Source organism: Haemorhous mexicanus, chromosome 5, assembly GCF_027477595.1.
Source record: "Haemorhous mexicanus isolate bHaeMex1 chromosome 5, bHaeMex1.pri, whole genome shotgun sequence".
Taxonomy (NCBI): domain Eukaryota; kingdom Metazoa; phylum Chordata; class Aves; order Passeriformes; family Fringillidae; genus Haemorhous; species Haemorhous mexicanus.
This window is the reverse complement of record NC_082345.1, coordinates 6,834,223-6,846,931: the sequence shown is the minus strand read 5'-3', so window position 1 is coordinate 6,846,931 and position 12,709 is coordinate 6,834,223. Positions and strand designations below refer to the sequence as shown.

The 12,709-nt window shown below is 42.9% G+C and overlaps 1 protein-coding gene across 2 annotated transcripts in view; it reads left to right on the top strand.

Moving 5' to 3' along the window:
* PHF21B (PHD finger protein 21B) overlaps nt 1-12,474 on the top strand; it is a 145,274-nt gene extending 132,800 nt beyond the window's left edge. For both annotated transcript variants that reach the window (XM_059847853.1, XM_059847852.1), the window contains 6 exons: nt 481-535; nt 5,021-5,043; nt 6,957-7,115; nt 7,786-7,861; nt 8,972-9,075; nt 11,293-12,474. In XM_059847853.1, the coding sequence (XP_059703836.1) occupies nt 481-535; nt 5,021-5,043; nt 6,957-7,115; nt 7,786-7,861; nt 8,972-9,075; nt 11,293-11,517 (642 nt within the window). In that variant the 3' untranslated portion in view covers nt 11,518-12,474. The remainder of the gene's footprint in view (nt 1-480; nt 536-5,020; nt 5,044-6,956; nt 7,116-7,785; nt 7,862-8,971; nt 9,076-11,292) is intronic.
* Nucleotides 12,475-12,709: the final 235 nt, after the last annotated feature.

Here is a 12,709-nt window from a genome sequence, read left to right as displayed (position 1 = left end):
GGAGTTAGTTTTGCTGTAGTCTTGCTCTTACCAGCCCATGCAATTTAGCTGGTGTCATAAAGGTAGTAGTGTTTTTCCTGCAGGTGAGAAATCCATCACCATTTATATATATGCAAATAAAAATGTTATCTCACAGCAACAATTTTCCCTCATGGACGTTGTTTGGTTTGGAGTTAGTTTTGCTGTAGTCCTGCCCTACCTTACGTTGCCCATGCAATGTATCCTGCAACCCCATCAATAACATTCACAATTTGTATTTCTCTCTTCTTAATAAAATCTAATACACAATAACCTGCTCTATGAAAAACTTGTTAGAAAGGTAAATCATGCAACTGTTTGTCTGACTGTGTCAGTGGTCTCTAAGGAGCTTTTGGAGAGCTGGTTAGGTATGAGGTAAGCCCATGGAGATTGATAATGTGAAATGTAGGAGACAACCAGAGCACTGCAATGACATGGGGGTTGGTTTCTTTTCCCTTGTAGAGGAAACGCCTTGCATCGAATTATTTGAATAACCCCTTGTTCCTTTCAACGAGAGGTAAGCCTATTTTTAAGTGAATATACTACTCTTCTAATGACCTGTTAAATATTTATTAGTAGGATTTCATATGAGTTACTGTTAGGATACCACAGGGCATTACTTTGTGTAATGTTCCTGTCTTTTTTAATATGGAGTGAAAATAGATTGTTTTCCTGCAAAAACAATGTAAGGGTAAGGCTAAAGGTCACAGTTTTGTAGAGATGGATCCAAAACCTCTGCAATCAGTGAAAAATCTGATCTCTGGCACTGTTTTGATTTGAAAAGACAGGTGTCTGCTAAGGAAGGCAGGAGCCTCCCTTGAAATGGAGAATGTAAACCTCCTCCTTCTGAAATATTATAATATTGAAATTAAGGGGCTCTCAGGCAAAGATGGGAATGGGAATAGGAATAGTTCTTTATTAAGGAAAAAAATAAAATAGAAATGCAGTAATACAAAACAACATGGAAAGAGTCAGAATAGGCCCTGACACCCTGTGGGTCAGGGTGGTGGCAGCAGTCCCATTAAATGGTGGCTGCAGCCCTCCTGCAGTGACAGCTGTGGTTCTGTTGGAGCAGGGATCCTGTAGAAGGGTGGAGTTCCTCTGGAGGTCTGGTGGTGGCGTAGATGGGCCTGGTCTTCCTCTGGGAATTCAGTGGAGAAGAAAGCTGCTCCTCTGGGAATCCAGTGGAAAAGGCTGATTGTGGTTCTCTAAATCTCAGATTATAGCCAGGTAGGAATGCTTGGTTCCTCCCCCTGGGGAGAGCATCTCATAATGGGATTATGTAATTTTTATTAGTTATGCAGTGAGACTCAATGGCTCATTAACAGATGATATTTCTTGGAGGGAGGATTAGTTGTGGAAGAGATAACGAAACCCACCTGGTTTTAATGGCTGGCCCAATTAACAGAAGATAACTGCCCAACCTCTAAGAGATGGCAATAGAATACACACTCCCAGCCACATCTTGCAGCCTAAGACAGGCACTTTAAGCACCATGCAGTGCGGGAACTGATTGAAGAAAGTAGTGTTGCCAACCCCAAGTACTTAAAAATATATATTAAAAAATAATTACTCTTTTAGGCTTTTCATGTACGTCTTTCCACCGGCTTTAGGAAACTGTTTTCCATCCTCAAGCACCAGAAATTTCCCACAACTTTTGCTTCAATAACAAGGGTTGAAAGCCAGTTTTTCTGATTGCAAGAGGAAGAGTCATAAATCTAGACCTGATGACCTTCAAGATACCTTATAGTCTTGTACTTATAAGAACTTAATATCTGATACTTAATAGTAAATGCCTTGAGAATTAACAACTCAGAGGAGCCATTTGGGGATGCTGATGATTAGCTCATGGGAAGAATCACATTTCAGGAAAAAATGTGCAACACATAAAGACAAAGAGTTGGGAATGAAAGGTGAAACACAGGGAATGTTGAGTATAGTTTAATTCTTCAGACAAGACCCATGTACTATTCTAAGGAAGAAAGTGAGAAACTTGTGTTTCAGAAGAGGAGACAAATCCAGTAAAGAAATTTGATTCTGTCCTTGCCCTTGCTTTACCTTTATAACTTTTTTCTCTACTGAGATGCAATAGAGGTAAGGGAAGAGAGACCTTTATCTAAGTTAAATATTATTTCGATATTACTTGCAGGGGTAATTATAATTGAGACATGAAGTTTTGACAGTTTTTCAGTGTTTGCTTGATCTTACTGTCAAGTGTCATGTTTAGTGCTTGAGATTCACCTTTCTGCCACTGCCTTGACTTCCTGCACCACAGGAGCACCAACTGAAAGGCAGCAGTGCTTCTCTTTGCCTTCAAAATTTCACATGCCAGATACAGACACTTGGCCTACTTACCATATGCATTACTTTACTTACCTCTAATGCATTTGGTCTCAGAGGACAGGAGAGGTTATTACAGTAAGCAGCTATGCTGACGTACCTCTTAGTAGGAAGCCAGGCTCAGGTGAGCCCCACTAGAAAGAATATTATTCCTGGCTTAGTTTTATATTCAAAATTAAAATCGTAATAGATTGTTTGTCTTATCATAGCACTTGTTTTCCCCATGTAAACACAAGTGAGAAATCAGGACAGAATGGCATTGTTAGCAAGTTTTGCCTCCAGCCCCTTGGTGGGTTTAAGTTAGGTTTTGATATCTCTGACCTTCCTTTCATTACATGTTTCTCATTATATTTGCAAGGAAGTAGGCAAGTGACAGACATCTACAGTTGTGGCTGTCTCAGAGCTTCCTGGAAATCAGCAACCTCTCTCCGTAATCATTAATTCCTCTTTGAGTCCTGTATCTTTGGTTTTTCCAGAATACCTGCTGGAGTTCTGCATATTCTGAGAATGTTGAGATGGACTTCTTTACAGCAGAATTCCCCACCTCTGCAAGGATATTTTTGGCACCAGCTCTGTTTTGCTGGATGCTGTGCAAGCACTGAGCAGAGGGCAGGTGCTGTCCCAGATTGCTTGGCTCTGCAGTGATGCAGTTCTCCAGCTTCAGTGCAGAGATGGCTGCCCTTCTCTTATAAAGTGCTCCTTTAAAAATATTGTCTTCAGTTTAATTTTTCAGCAACTAGAAGAGGGAAGTGGTCATGTTTTAAGAAGTTTAAAACTTTGTAGCAAAAGTGAGCTGAAAAGACAAACAAAAAAAATCCCCATGATATCCAGGAAGCAACTGTCATTTCTGGATATACAAGAGGACAATTCTTGTAAATTTTGATCAAAATGTTAATTGATCAGGATTGATTTAAATGAAAATGTCTTTTCTGAAATGAGGTCACATCCCCTGACATGTATCATTTGTACAAAAGATTCATCAATTATCAAGCCTCTGTTTATCTGAATAACATTTATATCCCCTGAGTAATCATGGTGTCATACAGTGGTGGACCTTTGTGTGTGTATTTTTTGGATGTGAAGAAACATCTACACATTTTATAAGTCTGTGATTATTTAGGGACCTCATTGCCAAAATAGTGTAGAATTATTGGGAAAAGTAGAGAAATTTATGGAAGAAAAAAGTCTATCAGAGGCTGTTAAATACAGAAATGAAGATGCAAGCTCAGCATTAGGGAAGCCATAAACTGCCAGCATCAGAAGGATGCTTTTGCATTTACTCAGTGTTTGTCCTGTTCCTGCACTCTGCAGGAGTGGCAGCACTGTGTGCTGTTAGCAAAGGACATGGGGATTTACAGCCTGTGGTCCAAGTCAGGTGAAGCTGTTTCTATATTCTCCAGTTCCTCCTTCTCCATGTGTGTGAGGCCTGCTCACGTGTGCATCTTCCCCTGCATGCACACATCAGGGTGTAAAACCAGTGTGTAAGGGAGGGAGGGGTCTTCCAGGTGGGTCTGATATGAGGGATCACAGTGGGACAGCCATATTCCTACTCTGATCAGAGAGGGAGCTGAAGGAGGACAGGAGAGGTATATCAGATTGGTTGCCTCCACTTTTATCCAAAGAAATCCCTGTCCATGAAGTGTTTTTCACTGGGACAGTGTGCTCCAGCCCCATGCAAGAACCCAAGGAAATAGCTGGATCTGTGCCAGGGCCGTATTATGCTGGATATCAGGAAAAGGTTCTTCCCCCAGAGGGTGAAGGGGCACTGAACAGGTTCCCCAGGGTCTGGTCACAGCCCCAAGGCTGCCAGAGCTCCAGGAGACTTTGGACAATGTTCTCAGGCACAGGGTGGGATTGTTGGGGTGTCTGTGCAGGGCCAGGAGCTGGACTCAATGATCCTGATGGTACCTTCCATCTTAGAATATTCTGTGATTCTATGAAATCATCAGCAGAAATTGCAGAACACTGTGCAGTTTCCATAAGGCCTTAATTTTTTCTGGTTTTTTATTTTTGGACCAAAGTGTGTTGAATTCCACTATTTCTTTTTTTTTATGGAAGTCTTGGCCTGCTTTCCAGTGAGCTCTACTCGTTCTTGTTCCTATCAGGTTGTGAATACAATCAGTTCAGACTCAGTTCATCCAGAGGTCACTGGTGTTCTGGGTGGGAGTAGTTTGATGAGAAGGACTTGGTGATCCCCTCAGGCTCACTCCTGCAGGAGCTGATTTTGTCCAGGAATCACTTCAACATTTAAATCTGTGTTTAACAATTAGTTGGAGGCACCCATTTCATACACCACATTAAGTGCATTGCTGGTTCAGGGCCAGGCTTTTCAACACCCAGCATGCTGTGGTCCTTCAGGAAGACTTTTTGACTACTGGCATGTGCAGAGGAGCTCTGCATGAAAATTTCTGAAAATTTCAAATACTATGACCTTTTAGCATCAGGCCTTTGGACATGGGATTCCTGCAATCTCAAATTTTAAATCTCAAATGCTAACTTCAGTGCTTGCTGTTACATTCTTTACTGCCTGCATTAATTTTGGCAACGTCCTGTTCCCCTATGCCACATCTTGATTAAAATTACTCCCACAGCTGAGAACTAGCAACTGCTGCAGCAATGTATTTTCCACTGATCTGTTTTCTGCCCTTCTTTTACATGCTAGCAAATGAGGATTCATTCTGGAAGGTATGTGTGGCAAAGTTTGTGTACTAGCAGGTATCTTTCTCATCACTGTGTATTCAGTGCTTGCCTCTGATTATCGTAGTCACACTCAAGGTACCTAATTGCACCATTCTCTTCTCCCACTTAACTAAATCTTTGTGTCCCTAAGCTAGATTTTTAAAGAGATGAACTGTTGGGCTTTCACATGCAAGGCTTGAGTTTGACTCCACCTATTGAGAAATTGCTAGTCCAGATTTATGAGTTTAATGAAAATTTGATAAGAAAAATGAATAATCATTCTAGTTCGTAAAGATTAAATCTCTTTACATTTTGGTAAAAATTAAGATTCTTTGAGCAGGTAGTTTATAATGAGTAGTATTTTGGGGAGTGATTTTTTGACAGGACTGATTTAGAATTCAGGATACAAACCTGACTAAAACTGCTGTGAAACTTTTTAATTACCGTTCCAAAAAATGAAAGCACACATTTGGAATTGAAAAGCATAAAATTACTATTCTACTTCCTAGAGAAGCAGTAGGAAATTTTTTATTTTTTGTAATGATTCACAAGGCATGAGAGTTTCAGAATCAGTCTCCTTTAATAAAAAGAGTAATTAATGTTGCCACCAGATTAGCATAGCAATCTACTACATGACATTGTAACTTTGTTGATGAGTCTTAGTTCATGCTGTGTGTTGCTTCATGTGGCATTGTGTGTTTTTAGAATTGGTTATTCCTTTTGTAACTCAGTAATGGTTCGGTCCTCGGTTCCCCCCATGTACTTCCCTCACAATGGTTTCTCCCTCCTAGATCCTCCCTTTTGGAGCTGCCCCCTCCCCTGTCAGTCATGGTAACCACCCCCTTTATCTCGAGAATTCTCTGTGTCAATCATCCCTTATTCGATGGATGATTTGTCACTGGGGTTTCTCCCCTCCCCTGTGTGATTCTCAGTGGCTTAGCTGTAACCCACGCTCCTCCCTGGGTCCTCGTTCTTGGTTGGCTTTGTATCTCCTCCCATCGCACCCACTCCCTTTATGAGCACCTCCACCCCCCGCCCTACTCCTGGTCACTTGTCCCTACCCCGCCGGGGAAGATGAAAAGATCCTTGGTTCCTATACGAGTGTCCCTCCTCCTTCCTTTACCTCGGGACCTCGTAGCCACGATCCCGCCTGTGCCACCCACGCCGCAGACGGTGACCACTGCCCAGGGTTCCGGAGGGAATCCGGGAGTGGCACTGCGTGTGGCCATCTGCGGCCGGGCCGGGGCACCCAGCCGGGCTCCCGTACAGCCCCGCGGCCGTGGGAGAGAGGCTGCAGCCTCTGACAGAGCACTAGTCGGTCTTGTGGGAGAAAGATTGTCAGAGCGAGTCTGAGCAGAGAACAATTAGTGCCAGGGAGAAAGAGGCCAGAGGAGTTCACAAAAGAGGGTTTATAGCCGAGGCTCTGCTCCAGCCTCCGGTTTCCCCGGCTGCCCTTTGAGGCAATGGAAATTAAACATGGAATGTGCTTCTTCCCCAGAACCCTTTTCTTGCTTTCTTCCCTCTGCCTTGGGCATGACAGACAAGTGATCCCCACATTAACTCTGATCCAGGACAGAGCCATGCATGGGGATACATGTGTTGTAGTAACACACTGGCCAAGAAAAAAGTGAAATAATTTCTATATCACAACTTGGCTATATTAGTTGACTCTCTCCTGTGTTTGATTAGTGGGTTTTATGTTTCTATTTCAATTTATGTAACTTGCTTCTGGGTCATTTGTTGTTTGTATTTGTTGCTATCATGTATCTATTATTTCTGTCTTCTGTGTCTGTCAGGGTCCTTTTGACAATTAGATTTCGTGTTTGAAGGAGCCTGTCTGCTGCAGTAGAGGCTTTGAATGCTGTGTAGAGAGAAGTTCTCAATGGATTGACTTTACCCAGGGCACCCTTCTCTTGCAGAACGAGATCCATCACGATGAACACTGCACTGCTTGCAAGCGTGGAGTTAACTTGCAGCCCTGTGGTACATGTCCCAGAGCATATCACCTCAACTGCTTGGACCCACCCCTCAAAACTGCCCCCAAAGGGCTCTGGGTCTGCCCAAAGTGCCAACAGAAGGTAAGCTACATGGAGCGTGGTATACCAAGAAGGGAAAATGGGAGACACTTTGGATTTGTGTACCCCTAAACAAATCTGACCTGTGGTCATAGCTCAGTGGACTACATTAGATAAGGAAGTACTGAGAGGCTTTTAGTGCAGTTTGCAGTATTTTTCACCATCCTAGAGTTAGAACATACAGGGAGTGCTGTAGCTTGCCTCTTAATTGCTAAGAATTGTCCTCTTAAGATGTCTCTTCAGTTCCTTCAGCTGCTTTGTTTACAGTGACACCACCAGCACGTAGCCAGACAAAAGAATGTAAATCTTAGAGATGAGGGAGGCAGTGTCAGAAGAAGACACTGTTCACCAGTGCATCTGAAAGGTGTGAGGGCAAAACTTCCTTTTCTTTAAACCACATTTGTTACACACAACTGTTCATCACAGTTATGTGAGATATGCTAAACTGTCTAGTTGCTGTGAATAATTCTGATTGCACAAGTAAGAAAAAAATTATTGAAACACTAAAGTGTAGCTTCTGTGCCATAGAGTTCCTTGTGCTTAGCCTTGAGATCACTTTTATGTTCTGAGACAAGGACCCAAGTTCTGGTCCTGCCAAACTGTAAGGCTGGAGCAAACATGAATGCGTGGTTTTTTTGGAATCCTAACCATTTATTGTTTCCTGGGCTTATAGGTTTTAAAGAAAGATGACAATGTGCCATGGACTGGAACTCTGGCTATTGTTCACTCCTATGTTACTCATAAAACAGGTAGGGATTAACTCAGCCACTGCTCATGATAGGCAATACTATTTGAGTCCTTAGCTGAAATATCAAAGTAGTGTTACAATGCTGCCAGGTCTGATGGTGTAGGTCATGGGGCCATGAGTGACTGGGGAGGGCAGACTTTTCCTGTCCCCTTCCCCTTGGTCTGCTCCTTTGCTGCCTTCTCTCTGTAAGGAAGTTGAGAGTGATCTCTCAGGAACTTCACTCTCCTGGAGGAAGCTGTCATCAAAGTGGTGCCTTCCCTGGAACAGTGCTGAAAACAGGATTTTGAGGCAGAATCATTGTGAAGCAGTCAGGCTAAGCAGAGCCATGTAATTGGGTGTGTACACAATGCCAGACTAGTGTCCCTGACACCAGAGCAATACCAGCTTCTCATTGTCTCAGTGTTCTGTGGTATGGCAGCCACTTGAGTCATATGCTGTGTTGACAGCTGTGCATTGAGCATTTCTCTTTTTTAATTCCCTGTTGCACTCTTACAACAGGCTGTTTGGGGCATTAGATCATGTTTGTAAGGACCTTTATAGGGGTCTGGCACATTTATAATTGTGCTTTTCTGCCAGGGTCACTAACTATTGCCATTCCAAGGGGCTGGCCTCTTCCTAAATACCACTCACCTCTTTCTTGGAGACCTCCAGGATCACATGAAGTCTAAGGATTAATTTTAATTCACCTTAAAGGTGCACTGTACCCTTTGAGTTGTCTTCCTGTGTGCTAACCATTGACATAGACACATGCACAGAATTCCAGAACCATTTAGGTTGGAAAAGACCTCCAAGTTCATTGAGTCCAACCTGTAACTGATCCCACCTTGTCGACCAGCCCAGAGCACTGAGTGCCATGTCCAGTTGTTCCATGGACACCTCCAGGGATAAGGACTCCACCACCTCCTTAGGTGGCCCTTTCCAGTGCCCAACCACCCTTTTAGTAAAGAAATGCCTGCAAGCAGAAACTCCAGATTTCTTTGGCTGTACCTGCTGAAAAAGGCTAATGAGACCTTAAACTCACCCTGCAAAATACCTGCTTCTGCTTTCTGTCCTCAAGTGCACAGTACAAGCTTTTCTTAACCTCTGCATCCTTAATCTTATTGTTCCACAGTCAAAGAAGAAGAGAAGAGAAAGTTATTAAAGAGAAGCAGTGAGCTGAAGAGTGAGCATAGACAGTTAGAAGAAAAAGATCGACTTCTCAACAGTGCAGTGAAGGTAGGACACCTGATGGGGATGCAGAGTCTCCTGAAGAGATGTTTATAAAGAATTTAAACCCCAAAAAATTGTATTTTGTGGCTAGAAAATGATTCAAGCTCCCAAGCGATAGATTTTTAAGTGTGAATGTGTTTCTCTCTGAGGAAGTGCGTGTGCATTTTCTTTATGCACAAAAGTAAGCCACTCTGGCAGGCAGAGGAGGAGAAATCACTTGAATTTCTGTGGCAAAACACACACAAACAAAACTCCACAAATAGCCATGGCTGCCTTCCTTGTAGTTGCGTCCATAGCTCTGAGGTACCCAATGACTTCAAGGTACTTGCATCCTCTAGGGGAAAGGTTTGGTCACAAGTGTGTTCTCTGGTGGTAGCTGCTTGTCCATTAGCTCAAACCTCCTGATAGTAAGTAGAAATAACCATCTTTACTGAATATTGTTCCATCTCTCCATGACTGGACACGGACTATTTTGTCTCTTCAAACTGATTTCAAAGCTAAATGTTGTCTGGAGGTGTCTTCCACACATATTGTGCTATGAGGAGCAGTCTCTGGCTGAATGGGCTGAAGACAAAGCCTAATTCCTACCCTTCATAGCTGAAGGAACTGTCTGGGGCTATCTCCATCCTGAGAGGTAGCTGTTAGTTTGCATGGCAGCCTCAATAAATATTTGACACTTCCTTACCCTGGAAAAATCCAAGTGGCAGCAGCAGGAGTAACTGGTCACTGCTTGTTTTACCATTGCAGTTATCCAGAGGGGGCATGTTAAAATATTTATCATGTAAAACAGAGTGGAAGGAAAAGCAATAACTTATTAAAAGACTTCACTGTATGTTCCCTGTACATGTGTGTAGCACTAATGGAACCACATGTGTATGTGATAGGTAGGAGAGTGCAGTGGGCTGAGGAATTTGGAAAAAGAAAAGCTGTCAGCTATCAGGTGTGTATCATGGCTGTCAAAATCAGTAAGATTTCTACCTAAGCAAAATCAGGTTCTTCCAGTGGGCAACACTGTCTTATTTAAATGGTAATATCAGTCAATGATTATATTTATTGGAAATGCATCCACTTGAAAGAAGAAAATAAATTAAAGGTGTCCCTCACAGAGCAATTTCATTCTGACATTTTAACAGAGATTTATATCAAAAAGAACACTCTCATATACCCCACAGCTGCAATGGTAAAAACAGAACATAATTTATCTTTCATCTGAAATTTCATCTCTCCAAACCGACCTCTGAGCTGCTCCACACAGTTGCTTTCCAAACAGGTTGATTTCCAAGTGAGCATTTCCCAATTCCCCAGGACTGGAGAATCCCCACCTCTGGGCAGCCTGGACCATAGCCAAAGGGAAGCAATCTGCAGACAAGTAATTGGTCTGGTCAGAATCCTGGGTGCACTGGGAGAAAGAAAACAGGTTTCAGGTTTTAGAGGCTGCTGTCCCCTTTCATCTTGCAGACAGACTCAGGGTGTGGGTCTGTCCCTCACTGAAGAATGGGGTGCTGGATGCAGCAGTCCATGGTTGGGGAGGGAAAGGAGAATTACTGATTCTTCCTACCTTTTCTTGGAGAAATGGAGGATTTGGGATGCCTTTGTTTAGCCCCTGCTCTCGTGCCCATTTGCATGGAGGTTTTTATTTCAAGAGATCACAGGGAGAAATTTGGCCACCCTGAGGGATGAAAGCTTGCTTGTGAGTGTTCTGGTGTAACAGCTGTGTCTTGGAGCAAAGTTTTCTGCTGGAAAAATATTGATATCATGTTCAACGAGATTAATGTGTCTTCACAGTGCCTGTTCCCTGAAATGTGTGGCACGTATGAAATGCATCCTGGTGAGCATTTATCAGGGTCCTTTGGTAAGAGTGAGAGATCTGAGTGGTGCCTTCTGTATTTTCACTAACACAGCTCTTGCACTCCTGTGCCAGGCATCTCTGTGGAGTGCAGGAGGTGTTCCTGCCAGGCTGTCTACAGGATGGAGTCAGAAACATCCTCCAAATGCGTTTTGCCTGGGAAGGATATTGTTCCCTCAGACAGCTGCTGCGGTGTGTGCAGCACTGCTGATTGCTCCATTTGTTAAGCTGTGGTTTTGCGTTCCCCAAAGGAGAACATACTTCATTTGAGCAGAATGTGCACCCAAGGCACCAAAGGATGTTAGGAGAGATGTTTGACACCACTTTGAATGTGTTCTCAGTCTTTCCTTCTCTCTCCTCTTCTCTTTATTTGACAGAAATGCTTAGAGCTAAAAACCAGCCTGATGGCCCAGCAGAAAGGGACTCAGTCATCACTGGAACGTCTCAAAACCCTCATTAGACTGATACAAAACGAGCAGATGATTCAGGTTACCATGACAACCACCACCACCACCTCCCTGCTATCCATCCCCTGGATCAAACCCTCTGCTGCCTCTGCTGCCATGCACAAAGCTCTGCAGCCATCACAGGGCAACAACTGACAGGAGTCGGCTGCGCGAGGAACGGCGACGAGAAACTTTGTGCACATCAGCAGAGGGGAGATGAAACTGAAACAAAGGACAGAAGGAGCAATCTCAGTTTTGATACACTTAGAGACTTGCAGACCAGGCAGCCCAGTCTGTAGGTCACTGTGGCAGCACATTCCCACAGAGCGGGTTGTGCTGCGGTTTTGTATTTGCCAAGACCTTCAGTGCTTATGACATTTTGTTTTGTTATGTTGGCCTTAATGTATTTATGACTGAGGATGAGCCAGAGAAGCATGGCTGATAGAGGAAGCAGGATAGCCTTTTGTGGTGGCAGACAGGCTTTCTGTTCCAAGGGGAGAGGAGGTAGGGAGGTATTAGAGAAGTAGTTGGGCTGAAAGCTATGTGTGTGGGGGGGAATTGGTGAAATAACCAGAAACTGAGCTACTTAGCACTTGACATGGATGTCAGAGGAACAAGTTTGGCCCCATTGATTCAGGTGACCTGGATATGGGGTCTTTGTGACCAGGACAGCATCACGGACACTCACAGAGCCTTGGAAACAAAAGATCTTTTTTTTCTGTATTATTAGACTTGAGAATTGCAGATATTTAAATAAAGAAACTGTATGAAGTTAGCATTTCTAGTAAAATATTGAAGTATTTTCATGCTGATGCATCTGTATATGCGTTCCAAAATATTTAAAAAATACAACTGTAAAACTCCTTTTGCAGGTCCTTTTTACTTATTTTACTATCAGTGTATTTTTCTCATGGAGTTTTTGTGCAAGGTTTAGCATCAACCATAACAGTGGATACCTTTGACAGTTTGGGTTTCATTTTTTTAAAGTTATTATTTTGTGGTTTTCTGTCTTTTTGTTCATTTTGGATTGTTTTTTAAACAAAAAAAGCAAATAAATATTCTGGTTTTTGTTTCTTGTCAGTACAGATAATATGCCAAAAAATAACCTTTTTGTACTGCATTTTTAAAGATATGCAACATGATTTTTTTGTTGTTTTGTTTTGTTTGGAGGTTTGGGGGGTTTTTTGTTGTTGTTGTGGTTTGTTGTGGGGGTGTTTTTTTGTTGTTTTGGGGTTTTTTTGGTTGGTTGGGGTTTTTTGTGGAAATATCTGCTGAAATGGTACAGGGAAAAAAAACTGCCTCAAGGGGTTGTTTCTCAAACTGGAGACTCGGACACAAGACTTCTGGG